The sequence below is a fragment of the Marmota monax genome, unplaced genomic scaffold (genome assembly GCF_021218885.2).
Source record: "Marmota monax isolate L192 unplaced genomic scaffold, Marmota_monax_Labrador192_F-V1.1 WCK01_AAM20220418_F8-fsc00035, whole genome shotgun sequence".
In the NCBI taxonomy this organism is placed as follows: domain Eukaryota; kingdom Metazoa; phylum Chordata; class Mammalia; order Rodentia; family Sciuridae; genus Marmota; species Marmota monax.
Genome location: NW_026691961.1, coordinates 15,683,910 through 15,704,972, shown reverse-complemented (window position 1 = coordinate 15,704,972; position 21,063 = coordinate 15,683,910). Strand labels below are relative to the sequence as shown.

Below are 21,063 nucleotides of genomic sequence, written 5' to 3'. Positions count from 1 at the left end.
AACGGTTCTGGCCAGGGCTCACTCACCCTCCTTGTCTTCTCCACGTCACCACACGGCAGTCGCTTCACAAAGTCAATGCCTGTCAGCGGCGTGCCTGTCGGGGGCAGCAGGATGGAGGCGTCCATCATGAGATACTCCACATTCATGGGCTTCATCTAGGAGAGAGACATCACAGGAAGCCTCTAAGAAGGTCCCGCACTTGGGAGGGCAGATGCATGAGCAAGGTGCCCTCTGTGTTTTCTAAGTTGCAGATTTTTTCTTTAGGTGAAGCCAAGGGTGCCAGGCATGGAGGTCACACCTATGATCCCAGCCACTCAGGAGGCCAAGACAGGAGGATCACAAGTTCAAGGCCAGCCTTAGCAATGTAGCAGGCCCTGTCTCAAGACAAAAAAAGGGCTGGGGATGTAGCTCACTGGTAAAGTGCCCCTGTATTCAGTCTCCACCATGGGCCCCCGAAACAGGGAAGCTGGGGCTACAGCATCACTCATTGCAGGCTGCCTCTCTCTTCTTTTGGGCCCTGTGAAGTACCTTCCTTCAGAGGTCTGAGGTCTCCCACCTCCAATACCTGTATTCCAGAGCAGGGGCAGCACCCTGTTTTGGCCGTGGGATGCCCTCAAGCCTGGGCCTTCCGGCAGCACTTCTCGGCCTGCCCCACTTGCTCACAGCTCCCCTGCTGCTCACAGCCTCCCCTTGGGTGCCCTGCAGTCCGCCACCGGAGGCCAGCCTCAGGGCCACTGCACCTCTCGCATTAAGCTAAGGAGAGCGGGGGAGCACCCAGAGCCAAGGCCTGGTTTGGGCCCCTCCTCGGGCACTGCAGCAGCATTCAAGGCCCGTCCACATCTGGTTTTACTCAGGGGCCGAGTTCCCAGGCCTGAGCCGAGGACGGACTCCAGCTGCAGTTCCAGGGCGTGTCACTGTCGCATTTTTCTAGAATGCCAGGCATTGGGCAGTAAACAATGGATTAAAACAAACAAAACCCAGGAAAGCGCCCTAGGGTGGGAAGGGAAGGGAATGGACACTGGACACTTTTGCCCACGGAGGCTGCATGAAGCTTCCCCGCAGGGTATTCTGCACTCATCCTGGCTCTGTCACGTGGCTTCATTGTACAGACGAGAGAAATCAAGGCTCCGAGTTTAAGCAACTTGCCCAACGTTGTACAGTAAGCACACAAAAAACGCAAACAAGCTTTCCCACATGGCAAGTGACATGTGGAAATTTACATTTCCAAACAGGAAACCAAACTATGGAGAATGACAGTGTAAAAGGAGGAGTCGGGGATAAGATGAAACGGCAAATAATCCCCGAATCCGTTCCATTTTGATTACTCTTCCGAAGAGCGCAAGTCTGAGCCGTGCTTCTGAAGGGCTGGAGGGGACAGAGGACTGTGTGCACCAACAGGAGCGAGGCAGTCGTGGAAGCCCACACAGCACGGGAGGCCTGGCTGCTGGCCGCTGCTGGGTACCTCTTAGAGCCTTGAAAGGCCCCGGCGAGGCCTCAGGGCGTGCAGGGACTGGGATGATGTGCTGAGGCCTGCGGCTCAGAGCCCAGTGCACGGACCCTGAAGCCAGGAGACACTTAGCCACACTGTCGTTTTGACATTTTAAACACATTTATTATGAACAGTCCCAATCACTTCCTACTTTGGTGAGTAACGTCCACAAAAAGGAAAATTTGTCATCTGTTTACTGAGTGCAGGTTCTCTCTACCCAAGACCTGAGCTCACGTTCAACACAGAGTCTTGACTTGGACCACGAGATCTGTCCCTGCCCGCCTGGCAACGGTTCTGCTCAGGGGCAGGGGCTGGGGACGCAGAGACAGACGAACAAACAGAAAGCTGTTATCTCCTGCGTGGTGGCTTCCCAAGACTCACTGCCTGCCGGAATGTGCCGGGCAGTGGCAAAGCAGAAGACACCACAGAACACAGGGACAGGAAGGGACTGTAAGGCCAGATGCTCTGCTGGAGGAAGGCTGGCTCTGCCACTCATTAGCGGGACACAAGCGGGACATGATTTGGCCTCTCCGACTCCCAGTTTCCTCATTAACAAAAAGGAGACAATGAGAGCAGCTTTTCCCTTTGGTTGATGTGAAGACCAAGGGATTTAATATGCACATAACCTGCCTTTCTTGAGGGGCTGGAACCCTCAATAACCCCCCCACGCCCAGTGCTATTCGTATCAAAGTGCATATTTCTGACTCCTATCATAGGCATGACCCAACAGGGGAGTGAATGTGACCTGAAATCTCAGTGGTGGTGGGGATCAAAGGGCTCCATTGAAAACTGACTTCCCACCATCTCAGAAAGCCCCGTCAGACCCAGAGTCTCCTGTGGGTCTGGCAGGCACACGTGCGCCCATCAGGTGTGCGACGGCCCTCACTTACCGTCATGCTTCTATACTCATCTTCAAACATGTCCAAAAAAATGTCTTCTCCCTAAAAAGAAAGGAAGGGAAGGAAGAGAAGACTATTCATGTTTTTTTTTTTTTTTTCCATAAACACAGTATTATAAACTCTAGCTCTTGGCCTCTGAGGCCATCTGTTTCTCATTATCAAGTTCTCGTAAATCACCAGGAAGTAAAATACACACGTGAATGTGAACACACATGCTCAAAATCAGCAAATATCAAATTGCACCACTCAACATTTTTCTCCTTTTTTAAAAAGCATATTGAATTCTTTTTGTCAAAGCAGTTATTAGAAACCAACAACAAAAATAGCATCGTACATAACTAAAATATAGAAGAGGTTGCTATTTCAAGTGCTAGACATCATCTATTTGTCAAGAATCGCTGTAGAAATGGGGAGTTCTGGGTAAGTCACCATGTTAAAATTATGAGGCCCACAATTTGAAAGAAGAGAATTATTAAGAATGCTTAACCCTAAAATCACACAACCTGTTTTGTTTGCATTTGAGGAGAGCCCCCGGGGTCTTACAGTACCTCGGGGCCGAGCCTCTCTCTGCCCAGGAGATTCCCTTCAGAATGGTGGTGGTCACAAAGTTGGATGTGTGACACAGAAGCTGGGGCCAGGTCTACTTGTGACAGCCCCTCTGCAAGGATGGGAAGACACAAGGACAAAGGTTGCCAGGCCACGTCTTCTGGGCCACTCAGTGTGAGGGGAAATGAGCAGGAGTGCATAAAACACGGAGCAGAGTCTGCCCCTCAGCCAGGGCTCAGGAAATGTTAGTGCTCACTGTCACTATAACCTCTACTGGGGCAATGACAGTCACAGCTGTCTCGTCTGGCTCCTCAAACAGCCACACAAGTGTGCACACACACATAACAGAGTCAGCTTGGAAACACAGAGACCCTTTTCTACTTTTCCAGGGGCCAGGACCATAGGTAAACTTGAACATTCTTGCATGTTGTGAGTAGCACCAACAGAAACGATGGCCCCCGGAACGCCCCGAGCCTCCTGAGACCTTATACTCAGGATGCAGACATTACAAGATAAAAGCACGAACAAAAACATGGATTGGGAGAATGAAGATAAAACCCAGACCCATCCGCTGCCCTTAGGCATCACTGGGGTGAACCAGGGCCTCCTGGTGCTGGGCCAGTGCTCTGCCAGGCAGGGCTTCCCTGGTGTCAATAAAGAAGCACCCTCTGGGGAAACGTCCCCCTCTATGCCTTTCTGTCTCTGGATTCCAAAAGCTTTCGGCGCCAGGGTGGTAAATAAATTTAGAGCAGTTCTGCTGGAAAGAGATTTGAGGATGACTAAGGCAGCAGCCACAGGCCTTTCTTTTGGGCTTGGCTAGAGGGAGCGTGTCCCTACTCCAAGGCCAGGTGTTGCTTTGAGTGTTCAGACAGGAGCTAGGATGTCCTCCCCAGTGAGTGGGGCCACAGTGGTGCTACTCACTGGGCATGTACACCACTGACACTGGGTGGAGTCAACTGAGCCTCGCAAGGTGCCCTCCAGGTTCTAGGACCTGACCTTGTCTCATTACAGACTGACAACAAGGGGTAGTGGGCGTAAAAGCGTCCTGCACAGAGACAGCAGTTTAGAGAGTATAGTGAAAGCATGGGCACAGGTCAAGGAAAGGGCAGTGCTGACCCCTTCCCCTTCCCCTTCCTAGGGGATGTGCACTAGCCCTGCTTTCAGGAGGGAAACCGTGACTAATAGGATCTGGGGAGAGCTGACATGGAGGCTGAAGAACGAGAAGGCCCTTAGCACCACCTGACACCATGCTGGCCAACGATGAGGCCCTGTAAGGTAAGGCTCACTGTCTCCGTCCCTCCAACATTCCTGTGTTAAAATCCTAACCCCAGGGTGACATGACATGGAGTGTTTGGGGGGTGACTAGGTCATCAAGATAGAGCCCTTGTGAATGGGGCTAGTGACCTTATAAAAGTGACCCCAGATACTGCCTGCCCCTTCCACCATTGGAGGACACAGGGAGAAGGCATCACCCACGAGGAAGCAGGCCCTCTCCAGCCGGAGTCTGCCTTGCCCTTGGACTCCCACTCCCCAGAACGGTGGGGATCAGTGTCCACTGCTCACAGGCCGCCCAGCTGATGGGAGTTTGTTATAGCAGCCCAAGCAGACGAACAGTGTGCCTGGGTAACGGAGGCAGCTCACTGGCATGGTGCATGCCTCGCACGCCTGAGGCCCCGTTCCCGTGCCAGCACCATAAGGGAAGAAAGCCAAACAAGATGATACCAAGCAGGTATCCAAAACGAATCCCCTGGACCTGAAGATCAGTCTCTGTGAATTTTTCAGGTTCTGAAAGATGACTTTGTAAAATCTCACTAGACTCGATGACGAAGGTCAGCGGTCTCCATGAGGGTTCCAAGCATGTATGTATGTTCATACACGTAAATAAAATCATGGGTGACTTACAAGTGACTGTACATGTATCAGCACATGTGACTCATGCACATAAGTCCGTCCTGTATCATTTAGTTATATGGAGTCCTCAAGAATTTTTCTGTTAAGAGAGCACGAAAGTTCCAAGAGCACTGCTCTGGAGAGTAAGAATCGAGCATTTTTTACTCAGTGATCATAGGTCTAAAAATCCTGAAGCACATAACCTTTATGTACATGGGACCAGTCATCATGATCCTGTTTCCTCAAGACACCCCATGCTGATGTCCACCTGTGCTGCCAATTACCTTATAAAAATGTCTTGCGAGGTGGACACTCTCTTCTCTTGCACCCTGTGAAAAGAAAAAGGGACTGTGAAGGGGTGGGTCTCCGGAGCAAGTGGTGGGTTTAGTTACAAATTCTAAAATCAGGGTGCACAGAAAATAGATGACAGGCAAATATCCTCAGATTAGAAAAAGGTTCTTAGCTGAGTGTGCTCATGCATGCCAGTAATCCCAGCAACTCAGGAGGCAGAGACAGGAGGATCTCAAGTTCAATGGCAGCCTCAGCAACTTAGTGAGGCCTTTACCAACTTAGTAAGACCCTGTCTCAGAATAACTATAAAAAGGGCTGAGGATGTTGGCCCGTGGTAAAGCGTTCCTGGGTTCGATCCCCAGGGTGGGGGCAGGCAAAAAGAAAGAAAAGGGTTCTGAATGAGAATTCCGGAGGGAGGGTAGCGCTCCAGTGAGAATGAGGAAAAGGCAGGCAATTCAGTGCCAGGACCCGGGAAGTGCTTGGTCTCACTGAGTGGGGCAAGTGGTCATTAAGTATGGCCATGATGATTCCGCTTTTATAAAAGAAAAACTCGTGTGTATGAGCGCGTATGTGAGGGCGTGTCTGCACAGATGCACTCGAGTGTCAATTACTATATTTTACCTATTGATGCTTCCTAAGTTTTCTAAAAAATACGGAAAATAAGGGGGACATTAAAAGCTATGGAAAACCTAATAAATGTATATTTCACACACAAAAAAAACGATAAATAAATGTGTGTGGGTGTGTGTGTAAATGTATAAAAGTTTTGTAACACAAAAGAAACCGTTTAAAATCCTGGGGTCAAACCAGAACCAAGTAACTGGAACGGAAGCTCTGAAGTGGGAAGCTGGCTGGAGGGATTCCTTCTAGACCAAAGGCTGGGGGGCCTGCGGCCACCTTCTCCTAGCTGAGCCGTGGACACCAGGGGCAGGGCTCCATCTGGACACAGAGAGAGACCTCCCCCCTCCCTCGTGCCCCCCGCCCCCCGCTCTCCTGGCTAAGGGTGGGCAGGGGTGCTCACCTGCAGGCAGGCCAGGTGCACGTCCTTCATGATGCAGCCCGCGGCAGCCAGGACCTGCTGCTTCAGGAGCAGGCAGCTCAGCTCCAGGGTCGCCAGCCGGATCTTCCCATCTGCAGGGCACAGCACGTCAGAGCACACAACTCTGGGCCCACCCCTCAACCACAAGCGCTGGCCTTCCCTGCTTCCCTGGCTCTAGCCAGTGGGGGTGCAGAGGGACCCCACAAGCCAGCCCCTCCCCATTGGTTATAATTCAACGTTCCCAGAAAAACTGCTTATCTTTAACTCTGCCCTGAAGCCCCTCTCCCAGGGGAGGGGAGGGAAGGCACAAGGGGAAGGCAGGGCAAAGCTGCGGAAGGCCAGGAAGTGGCCCTCCACGGCGCTGTGCTTATCCCGCACTCTGTCCCCGACCCCAGGGAGAACCATCAGCCCCTCTCTGGGTCGTGTGATTTGGGTGGGGTTGGCCCCTTCTAGGGATGGGAAATATCACCCAGGGTGGTCAGGGGTATCCATTCCGCGGGTCAGTGGTTAGGCGGGACAGGTGAGGAGCCAGAGCCAGCAAGGCCCAGTTCTACAGCGGGCTGGCACTGCTGGGCAAGAGCCTCTCTCAGAGCTGGGCTCAGGGAGGACAGAGCAGTGTGACCCATCTCAGCCCCGCCCCACCCTCACCAGCATTTTTAATCTTCAGATTAAATCTAGAGCTGCTAGATCCCCCTTCCAAACAGACGGCCCAACCTGCATGAAGAGCCTCTCAAGAGCAAGGCTAGAGCTCTAGAGAAAGGCTGGCTGCTGGTCATCCTCCCAGACAGCGACGGTGGGTCCAGAGACATTGCTCGGGGCCGTGGACCCAGCGGGGCCTGAGCCCACCCCGCAGGCTTCATCAGCCAGTCCACTTTTCTGTGTGACGGTCCACTTGTGTTTGCACCACCTGAGCCGTTGGAGTTGGGTGTGTTTACGGCAGCTGAGCTCTGACTCTGGGGGCCAGGCCTGCGGAGTGCTGTGCGTGCACCTCGCGAGGACTCTGCATCCCACTGCAGTGCTGCTCTGAGACCGCGGCTTAGGAGAGTGGAGGGACGGGTCCAGAGTCTCGCAGCCAGGCCTGGTGGCCCCAGTGCCTGGGTGCCACAACCCACATCTGTCATCTCTCCAGGAAGCACTGGTGTGTGCCTGACAAAGGACGTCTGCGAAGCTGCCTTCCGAGGAAAGGCCCTGCTGTGGAAGGGGTCAGGGAGAGCCCTTGCCCCACCGCCGGCCCCGCCTGGCCCCCACGGCTCTTGCCAGCAGCCTGCTCTGCCCCCGGCCCTCCTCTCCTTTAGGCATGGCGAGGGCCGGGCTCCACCCACGACAGCCCTCTCTCCTTTCCTGGGGCTTCACAGGCCGTGTGCGTGTGCGTGTGTGCGTGTGTGTGTGTGTGTGGGGGGGTGTTCCCAGTATTGGCTGCAGCCCTCACCCCTCTCTGTACACATGAAACCCACAGCCTTTCGGGACTTCACAGACCACCCCCTACAGTTGCTGGGGCAAGGAGCCACATCCTTGTCACTCATGCTGTGGCTGGCATGCAGGGGTCCTCAGAACACTCTGTCCAGCGCATGAATACTCTGACACCTGTGATGCCCCCCAGGCCATGGTCCAGTGCCCCAGGCCCTCCTGCCCACTGTCACGGCCACACTCTGCCCTAGCCACTGCTCCTGGGACTCGGGAGGCTCCTGGCTGCACTCGCAACCTCCGCCTCTGGCCTGCCGTGCCCTGAGCCCACCCCACGGGCTATTCCTGACTCTGCATCTCAGTGTTCTCTCTCCACCAGGCCAACGGTGCAGCTGGCCCTTGACCTTCAGCTTACTCTAGTGACCTCTCTCCTCCTCTTTGCAGAGAACTGGCCTTGTGATCAGGGGATCTTGGCCTTGGCAGTGTTGTTGCTCTGAGACAGATCACTCTGGGCTGTGGGGGCTGCAGAGTGTATGACAGGGTGTTTAGCAGCCTTTACCCACCAGATTCCAGTAGCATTCTTAGCTGTGATGACCAAAAATGTCTCTAGACATTGTCAAACATCCCCTGAGGGGCAAGATCACCCCAGTTGAGAAACACGGAGCTAGGTCACTCCACTTGCTATTCCTAGTGCCACCTTCTTGCAGATCAGTATTGGCCCAAATTGCAGAATCAGGCTGCCCAGTGCAGGCCCTGGCGACGCTGAGTGCTGTCTACAGCACCTCATTCAAACCTCCCACCCGAATTCACTCACAACCCGGCCTTGGCCACCCAGAGAAGAGCCACAGACATGGACAAACTGGTAAGAGAAGGGCCGGGTGTAGAAGGAGAAGGCAGAGAGGAGATCAGGAGATGACCAGCTGTGGGTGGCTCAGGGGCAGAGGGAGTGGCTGAGATGTGCCTGGACTTGCGACAATCCAGGTCCAGATTCCAGGGCTCAAGGTGCCCGGTCTGGGGCCTGTTCCCTCTGACTCCAGGGTGCTGTGGACAGATAACCCCCCGCCCTGGCAGGCACCTGGCTGGGCAGCATTGTTCATGATCCTGATGAGTCTTTCGGTCAGCAGGTGGTTATACGTGGTCTTCTCAGCTTCATTTGGCACCGGCAGCTGGATTCGCTCTAGTTTTTCAGGATCTATGCCTGCAACGGGAAACAGGAAACATGGAGGCAGCTGCTGGGGCAAGGAGCCACATCCACCCCACCACTCCTGGACCCTGTCACTCGTGTTGTGGCTGGCATGCAGGGGTCCTCAGAACACTCTGTCCAGCACATGAATACTCTGACACCTGTGATGCCCCCCAGGCCATGGTCCAGTGCCCCAGGCCCTCCTGCCCACTGTCACGGCCACACTCTGCCCTAGCCACTGCTCCTGGGACTCGGGAGGCTCCTGGCTGCACTCGCAACCTCCGCCTCTGGCCTGCCGCCTTCCTGAGAGAACCCCTCTTCCCAAAAGGGCCACAGAGCAGGCTTTCCTCGGCCACCTGTGGTCCCTCTTCGTGACTGCTATCAGGCCTGGCTGCTGCCTGTACCATAGCTTACGTAAATATGTTAGAATGTTCTTTCCATGGATATTGTCAGTGGGAACCACTAACAGAACACTCTGCACACAGGGAGCCAGCTGTCCCACACTGTCACTGTCAGATTCAAAGGGCTGGGTTGGTCCTCAACAGGAACGGGGCAGCAGGACCACGCTGCGGTGGCGCTAGCAGAAAGGGACAGCTAACCCTTTAGAGCAGGAGGGTGCATATACGAGGGGACTAACGGAGCAGAGGCAAAGCCACCATCACGTTCTCCAGGGGGAAACTGACACACCTAAAGGACAGAGATGAGGCAGGAGGTGGCGGCGGGGGGGGGGGGGGGGAGGGGGGGGAGGGAGGGGGATGGGCAAGTCTGTGACTAAAACTAAAACTGTGCTGTCGTTTTCCTGATGACCCCTGTCAGGGCTACCAGGACAGTCCGGGCCTGGACATGACCTCCAGCTCCCAGCCTCTCACCCAACGTGGCTCTTGAGAAAATACGCTGTAGAGCAACACTGCGCTAGAAGGAGCTTGGAGACCCCGGGCTCTCTGTGCTGGCAGCACGCCTCTTCCTGTCACTGCACATGAAAGGGGGAAGGTGGCGCTTCTCGGAACTCTTGAAATACGGCTCCTGGAGAAGCAGACAGCCGTTCATCCAGAGCCTGACAACCCAGCGAGGAGCACGGAAGACCGACTGTGGGGTCCTCGGTGGCTCCGCACACGTGATGGAGGAAACCACGACAATGCATCTTGCTTTACTGAGTCCTTCCAGGTCTGCGTGAGGGGTAAGTCATGCCAAGGAGAGGACATCGGCGAGGGACGGCCTGAGGCTTGGTGGCGTGGGACTCTCTCTCCTACCCCTGTGAGTGTGGCTTTGCCAAGAAATCTCACTGCAGGGAAAACTGCGCCTGTGCTTCCTTGCTGTGGAGGCTGACTGTCGGGCCTCCGGCGTCCGCCTGCTGGACGGCCAGGGGCTGCCGACTGAAGCTCCTGCACTTGTTTTTCCACAGACGTCAACACTGTCCAACGCTTCTCCACCCTTTCGCTGGTCAGTGCCATCTGGGCAAAAGCGCCCCGCTCCTCTGTCTCCCCAGCAACACCCACCTTATGACCCGAAGGCCAGGCCCTGCACTTCGAAGACAGCAGGCAGGGCCCAGCTGCTGGCTCCCTCTCCAACGTGGCCAGAGCCGCAGAGCCAGAGACAAGCAAAACGCAGCCAGGGTCCGAGCTTCCTTGAGGTCCGTTGCCTTTTCTATTACTGCCCCTACCCCTCCTTAGAATTTCTGGAAAATGACGAAATCTTTCTGTGACAAACTCTTTTCGTGACAGGAAGAAAAATGCTCTGAGGTCATCCCAATCTCTCCTAACTGATGGTCCCAATCTCTGGGAATGGGGGTGGGGATGTGTGTCAGACATCGGGACATCAACCGGCCCAGAGTCCAAAGCCCAGTCATTTTCCTCTAGTGAGGAAACTCAGGCTCAGAGTGGCTGAGCATTCCCCCAGGTCACAGAGCAAACCAGAGGCACAGCTCCAGCCACTGCTGGATGGCGATTCCAAAGAGAGATGGGATCCAGATGGGGAGGGGTGTGCCCCCCCCCATGACAGCCATGCACAAGGTGCCCCCCTCTCCCGCTGACAACAGCCTCAGTCTTCAAGGCCTCCCTGCACCCTTGAACTCATCTCTCAGGAGAGGAAGCTGCAGGAGAAGAGGCCTGGCTGGGGAACAACTGTGGATACCTGGTCCCTTTGAACCTTAGTCTCCTCACCCATGAAACGGGAGTAAACACAGCAGCCACCCAGCCCCCAGTCCTGCAGTCAGGACCAAATGAGGAAGGCACAGGTCATGCTCCGTAAGTGCTGCCTGGCGTCACTGTGAACAGATGCAGACTGTGGTTTGAACACGGTACCGGGTGCCCACATCGTGTGAGTTAGGAAAGGAAGGGGCGAGAAGAGAAGCCGCCACCTAACAAAGCTGAGATCGAGCTGGAGAAGGAGGCCTGGCGGCAGAGGCTGCTGCCTTGTCTGGGGCTGCTCCGGGACCAGCTGCCCTGGGTCCTGAGGATGAACAGGCGTCAGCCTGGAGCTGGACAGGAGGCCAGGACGTGCCACGCCAAGGCCTGCGAGAGCTTGGGGAGGGCTGGGATGAGGCGCTGGGACGAAGGGGAAAGGGAAGGCAGCCTCGGGTGCCAGGAGCCTGGAAGGGGACTGCTGGAGAGGCGGCATGACTTGGCGGGGCTCCGCCGACTTCTGGGGCCTCCCTGCCCCCAGTTGCTCAAGGTGGTCGCCCAGCTTCCGTGGGAGGAAGTGTGACACACAGTGAGCAGGTAGGGGAAGAGAGAGGGGAGGCGGTTCCTCCACCAGCCATGGAGACAAGGGCCAAGTGACGTCCACAGGACACATGGCAAACTGTGCGAACCCTTCTGGCATCTCGGTTCCCCCCAAGGCTCCTTCTGGGCCAGGTGCCTCATTTCCTCAGGCCCACTCTCCCTTTCTCTTGCCACAACCTCTGAAATCCGACTTCTCTGGCTTATTCCACCCTGACCCTCAGTTTTCAAGGCCTATGTAGCAACTGAACCCCAGGGACATTCTGGCCACCACAGAAAGCAGTCGCTGGCCCTTGATGGAGAGCTTCTCACGGGGCCTCGTTGTTTACCCAAGTGCTCACTCTAAACAAAAGGAGGCCAGGTCTGGGTGAAGGGAGGTGCACTGGGGGGAAGAAGGGGAGATTCCACTCGAGGGGGTCAGGGAGGCCGCGGGGCAGCGCGGTAGTGGAGGACCTGCCTGCCTAGCACAGGTGCAAGGGCCTGGGTAAGCCGAGCTTCCCTCTAGAGTAAGCACGTGCGCATGTGCAAGGCTTTCTCCAACCCTTGCGAGGCCACGTGAAGCAGGTAACCAGGTCTCCATTCTACACGAGGAAACTGAGGCCCAGGAGGAGGTCAGGCAGAGAGCAGAACAGGCGCCGGGTCTGAACGCGGTTTGACTCCCGGCCGCCTTCCGCCCTCTCTGCCCTGCCACGGGAGCCTTGCTCGTCACAGTCTCTGTCTTCCCGCACCTGCTCACGGTGTGTCACACTACCTAGCTGTGCTCTCAGTATGAGGACAACAGGCCACAAAGGTTTGATGGATGCACAAGGTTCTGAAGGAGACGACTGATTTGATCAAGTACAGCCTGCTATAAAAATGGACGGACAGGATCAGACACATTTCAAAACGGGGCAAACAGGGCATGAGGCGGGTGCTGCCATCTGACGGCTACGGCAGCCCACAGGAGGCTGGGAGGAGAGGACCGTATCAGCGTCAGTGGGTACCCATGGAGCATGTAGCCATGGGCAAGGGAACACAGACCTGACTCTCATTTCCGTTCCTATAGCAAGCATTGCATCCTCACTTCTATTTTTAGAAAGGCATTTAATTTGTGGAAAAGCATTTGATTTGGGTTTTTTAATTACCTGCCTAAAACAAAATGGTGCCCAACAGTTCAGAGTGAACAGGTCAACGTCACTGTATGACAGGGACACGCATGTGAAGTCAGAAGGCCTGCGTGCCGAGCGTGAGGACACACTCACACCCTCATACATACAGATGCACACATGTGCTGTGGTTTTCGGTGGTGGAAAGGTAGGCTTTGTGGCAAACCCCAACAGAGCTCCTCTGCTAGTCATTTCCCTTTGACTGAATGAACACTGTGAATAGTGTCTTCCTCCTTGTCAGTTCTCAAGTCTCGGCAAGAGACACTTTCCAAAGAATCCCTCACGCACTTCACATGGCCCAGCAAGATGCACTGGCTGCTTCTGACTTCCAGCAAACCACATGCCGCCTTAGTCCTTCCTGCCAGGGGCCTCAGGGTCATAGTCTGTGCTGACCCAAAGGGTCAAAACAGGTGTCCCCTTTTCACAGAGCTGCAGGAAGGGGAGTGCTCCCAGCTAGCTGAGTCGAAGAATCCACCGCAGAAGGGAAGGGCGTGCGTGACACCCCCCACCCCCAACACACACGGTCAGTAACTAGTTATGGAGCTTCCCCTCGAGTCCCGATTTCTGGATTCCTCCCGCTCAGGGCTGGGGTGGAAAACACCCATACTGAACCTACATAAAAGGAATCAGCAGGAAACCTGCGTAAAGAGATCACGGGAACACCAGGTAAGCAATGTTCAACATTTTTCTATTTCTTATGACCATGTACCAACTCCTTGGCTGCAGTCACACAAGTGCTGCCAGTTTTGGAAAACTGTAGACCAGCTATTTCGAAAGCTGACCAGATTGTCTGGCCAATTTCCAGTGTAATTCCAGTTCTGATTGTGTGTCAGCCCAGATCCAGGGCAGCATAGGCCGCTCTGCCTGGTGAAAGCCTCCCTTATCCTATACCTTTCACCTTCCCATACTGCTCCTCCAGGTTCCAGTAACTGCTCAGCAAAATAAGACACAAAGGCCGAGATTCCACCCGGTAAACAAGGGGACCGAGGGGCAGGAGTAGGGGCATCTCCCACTCACGCCCGCCCTTGCACCAGGGCTGGTGGACTTCAGCGAGACTGTGTTTTCTATTACAGATGCGAACAGAATTCGTTATGTGGCCCAAGTGACTCATGACAACTGCCTTCCTCGACCAAGCCACCCTGTCCACTGCGGGATGTGCATTCTGGTGCAGCACCTCAGCTGTTATGGTTTAGTGGAAAGCCTGAGCTCACATTTGGCTTCATTAACATTGCTTTTATGTTACAATTGTCTTATGAGAAAAAATCTGTTTGAAAGAGGGACCTGCTTAGCGGGTAAGGTCTGAAAGAGAGAGGCTGGGGGTCAAGTACAGCCAACCGGAAGGCCACAGTGGCTGGCCAGCATGGAAGGTCACCTAGCTATGGGACACCACAGAGTCTTGGATGGGCACTGCCTCAGTAGTGAGGACCTTGCTAGCTCCAGACTAAAGGCTGGGCCATTCTACCTAAGCTTTAAACTCAGCCTCAAAAAGAAGCAAGTTAACTCTAAGTAACTTACCACAAGCCCCAGAATACTTTAATGAAGAATCCAACAGTGTGCAATTCTTAACTGTCAATCAATCAAAAATTATCAGACATGTAAAAACAATAATGACAATAAAATGGTAGGGGAGAATATGACCTCAAATCAAAAGAAAAAAAAATCAATAATAAAAACAGAACTAGTAATCACAAAAGTGACAAAATAGATAAGAAATCAGAAGGGAAACTATAAAATAACTTCAACTGAATGAAAATAAACTATATGTATATATAATTATACACACATGCACACACACACACACACACATGCACATATATATACACATAAATTTATTGGATGCAGCTAAAGAAGTGCTTAGAAATTTACAGCATCAAAATCCTATAATAAAAGAAAAAAAAAGGTTAAAAACCAAGGACTATTGCAGAGAGGGTTAGACTGGAAGGGAACAGTGTAAAATGTTTTGGATAATAGACTTTTTTAATTATCCTGTTTATGGTGGTGAATGTGAAAATCCAAGTGTGTTAAAATGCACAGAACTACAGATCCCAAATAGTTAAATTTTACTTTGAATTAATTTAAAAAATAAAATAAACTTGCTAGCTCAAGAGGTCAATGAACTAAGCTTCTCCCTTAAGAAACTATAAAAAGAAGAATAAATTAAATCTAAAATAAGATTTAAAAAAAGTAAAAAACAGGGCTGGGGCTGGGGCTCAGTGGTAAAGCACTTGCCTCGCATGTGTGAGGCACTGGGTTTGATCCTCAGCACCACATAAAAAAATAAAGATACTGTGTGTTCATCTACAACTGAAAATATATATATTAAAAAAGTAAAAAACCGAAATCAATGAAATAAAAAGAAAGACAATAGCTACCAGCAATAAAATTGATAATCTTTAGGCAAACTGATCAGGAAGAGCAAAATTATAATCTAAATTATCAGCACCAAGGATTAGAGGGAGGACAACACCACACACGATACGAGGCGTCGTACTATGAATGAGTTTGTGACAATAAGACAGTTTAGATGAAATGACAACTTCCTTGAAAAATACACACCACTGAAGCTTACTCAAGAATAAACAGAGAACCTTAAATATTCCTGCATCTAATGAAGAAACCGAGAGGTTGAAAACTTCCCCTCATAGGAAACTTCAGGCCCAGATGGCTATACTGGCCAGGAACTACTTAAATAAGAAACGATCCTAGTTCTGCGAAATTAACTCCAGAAAATCAAGGAGGAAGGAATATGTCCTCTCATCCCATAAGGTAAGCATAACCCCAACAGCAACCCCAGACAAGAAGACTACAGTACCATTCAGGTACACACATACAAAAATCCTTAACAAAGTTCTAGCAAGTCAAATCCAACACTGTACGTAAAGTACCACATTAGGTGGCAGTAACCTGAGCTGACCACCATGGATCAGAGTTTCCTAGAGAAGGTGGCTTCTGGGTGGACCTTGACAGACAAGCAGAATCCTAATCAGGTGATGATGTAGGTAAGAGAAAATGGCAGGATTCCCCAAGAACCGGTGGGTGTAAAAAGCTCCTGTTCTTGGGAACAGTCCCAGACACAGGGCTGAGCCCTCAGGACCCCCAGCCAAAACTGACTATTCCAGCGTTAGACCCACTACCAAGTTGAGCCATCAGATTTCTTGCCCAAGAATTTGAAACGGAATGGAAAGAGATTCCCGCCTGGGATCAGCTGCTTTTTAGCAACCACCGGGGTCCTGTGAGCAGCTCCAGAGGCCTGCTGTAGGCTTTCCCTTCAAGCTTAACTACTGAGACAGTTTCTGTTGCTTGCAACCAAAAGAGGGTGGAGAGCCCCAGAGCACCATGACAGCCACCACGCTTCTTCTCTGAACGATTTACGTCATCGCATAAAAATCTGAAAACCCCTGGGCCAGAGCCAAGAGCTGGGTGAAGGAAAGCCCTAAGAATCAGATCAAGCGCGAAAGGCACCTACCTTGACTGGTACCGGACCCGACATGACTGTGCAGAAGGGTGGAGGTAAAGGGAGAGGGGCGGCACTTCAGGCTTCTGAGTGGGAAAAACCCATGTCAAAGCTCTCAATAAAGAGATCACCTGGCAGTGCTACCGGGGATGAATTATAAAATGGCATGTGCTTGACCCTTCTGGGAGGCTGATGACAACTGTCCAGGCCTGAGACAATGGCCACTGGAATGACAGGCCCAGACCTTGCTTGCTTCCGTGTCTTGGTTCTCACCTCCCACCTGGCTTAGAGCCAGGCACTGGGTGGACACTCAGAGCTTAAGTCTGCTGGTGACACGGGCTGGAAAGAGAGGACTGAAGGAATCTGATATGTGCTAGAGCAAAGGAGGGAAAGAGCTAAACGCCATGCCTTTCGAGTTTGTTGGCCACTGCAACTAGACAGGAGTGCAGAAGTGTTCATCTATGGGGTGCTAGCACACAGTGTCAGGGTGTTCTGAAAGCACCCAGGTAAGCGTCCCCAGCACACAGCCAGCGGGAGTCCAGGCTACAGAGCTGGCATGGGTGGGGGAGCCCGGGCAACCACGGTAGGAGCCAGCAGGCCCCGTGGAGTTTGGTCTCCTTCCAGGAACTGAGGCCCCACGGTGCCAGCTGCCGAGCCAGGAGCTGGTGGGGGGACTTCAGAAGCCACTGGAAACCCTATGTACTCCCACCTGGGTATCAGAGGTATCTTTTTTGAAAAAAAAAAAAAAAAAAAAGATGAGAAACTGGTAGCGTGAACCATGTTTGAAAAGGAGAGTTGGGGGAGACGGTGGGAAGAAACTCTCATCACTGTATGTTTCACCACTTGTTTCTCACGATCAGCAATGTAAATAGTTATGTCAATATGCTTTAAAGTCCGTAGTCACGGGCTTATCAAAACCAACTCCGCCTCCTCCCCAAAGGCTTCTGAGATACCTCTGAGGCGGACTTGAAGTAATGTCTCATCTATGCCCAGCCGAGCTCTGGGAAGGGGCCAGAGGGAATATTCCAGAATCCTCCTGAGGAGATTCTGATGTGGAGGTTTCCTAAGTGCCCTGTCAGGCCAAGTAGGCCAACACCAGGGCTGTCCCCAGCAGTGGCGGTGACGGAAAATCCCAGTGGACTATCAGCTCCAGAGGGGCTGGGCCTGGCCACGCAGCCTCAGCAGGGGAAGCCAGAGACCACGCCTTTCTTCAGAAAGGAAACCCACGTTTCCACAAAATCCACCCAGGTTTATTTTAGCTCTGAACCCACAGCAAGAACACCGAGCATTACAAATAGCAAAACCAAGGTTACAGTGTGACTGGCTTCAGTTCTGACGCTGGGAAAGCAGTCCTTAGTAAGGCAGCTGCAAAGCCAGGGTGGACAGAAAGCCACAGCGTGAAGACAGTCCCACTGGTGAGACAGTGAACACTCAGACCTCTCCCCGTGTTGTGAGTCACCAATTCCTGGGGCGTCAGTCTGTGCTAAAACACCTGAGAAACCCGGAGGAAGACTAAAGAGCAGTTTTACAGAAGCTGCCCGTGGAAGCCAGAAAGGAAATTCCTCCCCAAAGTCCTCTCTTCCCTCTGTACAGAGGGAGGGACGCTGCCGAGTGGCCAGTGGCGGGCGGAAGGGGACAGAAGTGCACCCACCTTTGTTATGGGACATGGCGTACAGGAGGCAGAGCACGAAGAGGGCATGGTAGTCGTCGTCGGGGCTGTCCAGGGCGTGGAACACCATATCCAGGAAGGGTCTGGAGGAGACAGGGAGGAGCATGAGCCTCATGGCACAGATGGACGTCTCCCCTCTCGTCCACTCACAGGGCGCCAGCAGACCTTGCTCTCACAGCGCTGCGCTCTGAGGCCGTTCCACTGTGGGGACTCTACTCTATGCCCAGGCAGCACCAGGCACTGGGGAGCCTAGAACAGATGAAATGGACACTACAAATGGAAACTGCTGTCTTCAGGGGAAACTGACCAGAAAAGAGTGTCTTGTCACTCAACCACCTTTCACCAGATGTCCTGACACTGGGAACAATGACACCAAAGTTCCAGCTCTTTGCCTTCCTGTGCCAGTTAGCAGAGACGGGAAACGACACACATCATGACTTCAAGATGATGAACACAGGGCCGCGTGACACAGAGTAGGACCACACAAGGGCCAGGCAACAGTGGGGACCAGCTGAAGGACGGCGACTCTCGCGCCACACTTCTTGGTTCAAATTCTGACCCTGCCTCTTCACAGTCGCAGACCCTGGGCAAGCCGCTTCCCAGCTCCCCTCCCCCACCTGGAAAAGGGCAGAACCTGCAGGGTCACGGTGAAGAGCACATGCAAGGGGGACTCCAAGGCAGGGAGCGGGGCCAGCACTGTGGAAGGGCCAACAGCGGGCAGCTGCTATCTCTGTCTTTAATATCCCAAGGGCACTGCGCCACGATTTCCTTTTGGCAGGGTACTGGCACAGGGATTTCGGGGACCGACGTTCCCTGACTGAAGAACCCACTGGGAGGTCTGTGGCCCCTGATGCTCTGTGGGTGAGCTCTAAATAGTGGCTGCAATACTGGAAATCGCACATCCCAAATGCCACCCTTTCAAGGTAACGACTCTTCATACAAGGATGACTCTAGATACCAGGTTGAGACCAAGAGACCAGAGCACCCGGTGAGTGACCCAGGGCACAATTAACCCCTAGAGGGTCACACACGCAGTTATCAATCCTGAGCGTCTAGGGGAGTGAGCCCGGGAGAACAGTCGCTGCGTAATCTTTCAAACTCTTTTGAATTCTGAACTCCATAGATACACCATCGATGCAAAATGTTAAATTAAAAAAATGCAAAAGAAAAAAAAAAAACGTATACTGGCTATAGGATTTCAAATAAACATGAAAAAATTAAAAAAAAAAAAAAAAAAAAAAAAAAACATTTAAAGGGGACACTGACATTTGGACTCCATGTCTCTGGAGCCCCAGATGAGGCACCAACTTTCCTCTGTTAATAGTTTTGCCATGTGTAGGTGGGGTTTCCACAAGTTTCCAGTGATAACTTCAATACTTAAGAGCAAGAGAAAGTACAAACCATTTTTTGTAAACCAGGTGCTTGAAATTTTGATTATAATTTTGGGAATAATCTGAATAACCCAGCACGAGAGCAGGAAGGATATGCTTTATGCAATGAAGTATCACGACGCCACCAAGCACTTGATTCATAAAGAGTACAGATGATGAAGTGGAAAAGATGCTCAGGCTTGATATTAGATGGAAAAGGAAGGATAAAGAGTGACAGGCACGTTTTGCTCATCTCTTATCAGTCGTTCAGTGCCAGTTTCCTGGGAATTCTGCCTGGGAAAAGAGGGCAGAATTCCCAGGAAACTGGCACTGAACGACTGATAAGAGATAAGCAAAATGACGATAACAGTGGCCTTTGAACATTAGGATCAGGGACAATTTTTGTTCCTTCTTATACTTTTTAAGATTTTTTTTCACATTTTCTGAATGTATATCACTTTCATACCTTTTTTAAATTTAATTTTTGATTTTTTTGGTAGCAGGGACTAAACCAGGAACACTGACCACTGTGACATCCCAGTCCTTCTCATTTCTTCGTCTAAGAGTCTCACTAAGTTGCTGAGGCTGGGCCTGAGCTTGCCAGCCTCCTCCTGGGGCTCTGCAGTCACTGGGATCACAGGCCGGTGCCACAACACCTGGCTCAACACTTTTTTTTTAAAAGAAAAGAAACAATGTTTTGAATGTTTTTAGTTGGTTAGGTCCTATACTTAACCCTGAATTCAGACAGAGCCCATAATTATACAAGAAATATCAGAACAGTTCCACTTTCTACTCTGCTGCATCTTTGGGCAAGTAGGTCAATGTTCAGATTCACTCTATGACCTGGAGAACAAGTAGCCATCTTCCCTCGCTCTCAGCGTGCTCCTGCCTCAGCGCTGGGAAGTGAGGGAAGAGGGCTGCCTCAGTCTCTGACAAGTGGCAGCCGAATATTTTTGCAAAGCAGACACAATGCTCCACCCTGGCCAGCCTCTCCGTGGAGGAGCAGGGACCTGGCCTGAAGCTTCCCAGGTCTGCAGATGGCCTGACTCACGGCGCTGAAGCCTTGCCACGAAAATCCAGGGGAAAAAGTACCAGCTTCAACCTTCAAGCACTCTGCTCTGCTTCTTACGGAAGGGCAGCAACACACAGCTATTTTTTTTCTTTAGAAAAGCTACGAAATTATGATAATAATACAGCAAAGCATATGCCTCTTTTGTGTCCACGGATTAGAACCTCAGAAGCAAACACAGCCTCACAGCATTCACTTAGGTAGTATTCTCCTTAGTTTCCGCCTCTCCTCCACCACTAGTCACTTAGGTTTCCAGTTATCCACATTCTAACTAGGGCTATGCCAACCATCAAAGCTTGTCCCTAACTTCTGTGCTTAGAATGACTTCCTTAATTCTCAGAGCTTCAGGAGCTACGTATTTTTTTATTGTTGTTGTTAGCAGATTAAAAAGGTCTTTATAAGTCGTAACAAGTGTACGCTCACACTGAACATATTCTAATGGTTTCTTGTTCAACAAAAACTAAAAATGGCTCTCTTGCACATCTGATTAAAAAAAAAGAAAATCCCATCTGTTAGATAACTGAAACATGTGTCACGTAGAGCTGTGGAGGGGAAAAAATCAGCGGGCTTCAACTCTTCACTGTCAGCTGGCTTAGCAAACAGGATGGGGTGAGCACTCGAGACCCCCGCTCAGGCAGTGAACATGTGGTGTTCATACGGAATCTCTGCAGGGAGCTATGCAGAGGGTTGCTTGGTGAGGAACGAGTCACCCTAGCAGTGCAGTGAAGACGGTTCTGTAAGGGTGGCACAAGATTTAAGGAGATGTAACTTCACAGAGCAGCACTGAAATGACCGATGGGGCCAGGCTCAACGGTGGGCAGCAGCACTGGACCACGCTGGCTGAGTCCTGAGGCAGCCCTCTGGATGGTGGTGAATGAATGACCAGAGAGACCTCCTG

General features: G+C 52.0%; 1 protein-coding gene across 5 annotated transcripts in view; it reads right to left on the bottom strand.

Moving 5' to 3' along the window:
* Clec16a (C-type lectin domain containing 16A) overlaps positions 1-21,063 on the bottom strand; it is a 176,648-nt gene that overhangs the window by 94,001 nt on the left and 61,584 nt on the right. For all 5 annotated transcript variants that reach the window (XM_046445555.2, XM_046445565.2, XM_046445581.2 and 2 more), the window contains exons 12-17: positions 17,709-17,809; positions 8,634-8,756; positions 6,137-6,246; positions 5,109-5,153; positions 2,380-2,430; positions 27-155 (exon numbers count right to left, since the gene is read on the bottom strand). In XM_046445555.2, the coding sequence (XP_046301511.1) occupies positions 27-155; positions 2,380-2,430; positions 5,109-5,153; positions 6,137-6,246; positions 8,634-8,756; positions 17,709-17,809 (559 nt within the window). The remainder of the gene's footprint in view (positions 1-26; positions 156-2,379; positions 2,431-5,108; positions 5,154-6,136; positions 6,247-8,633; positions 8,757-17,708; positions 17,810-21,063) is intronic.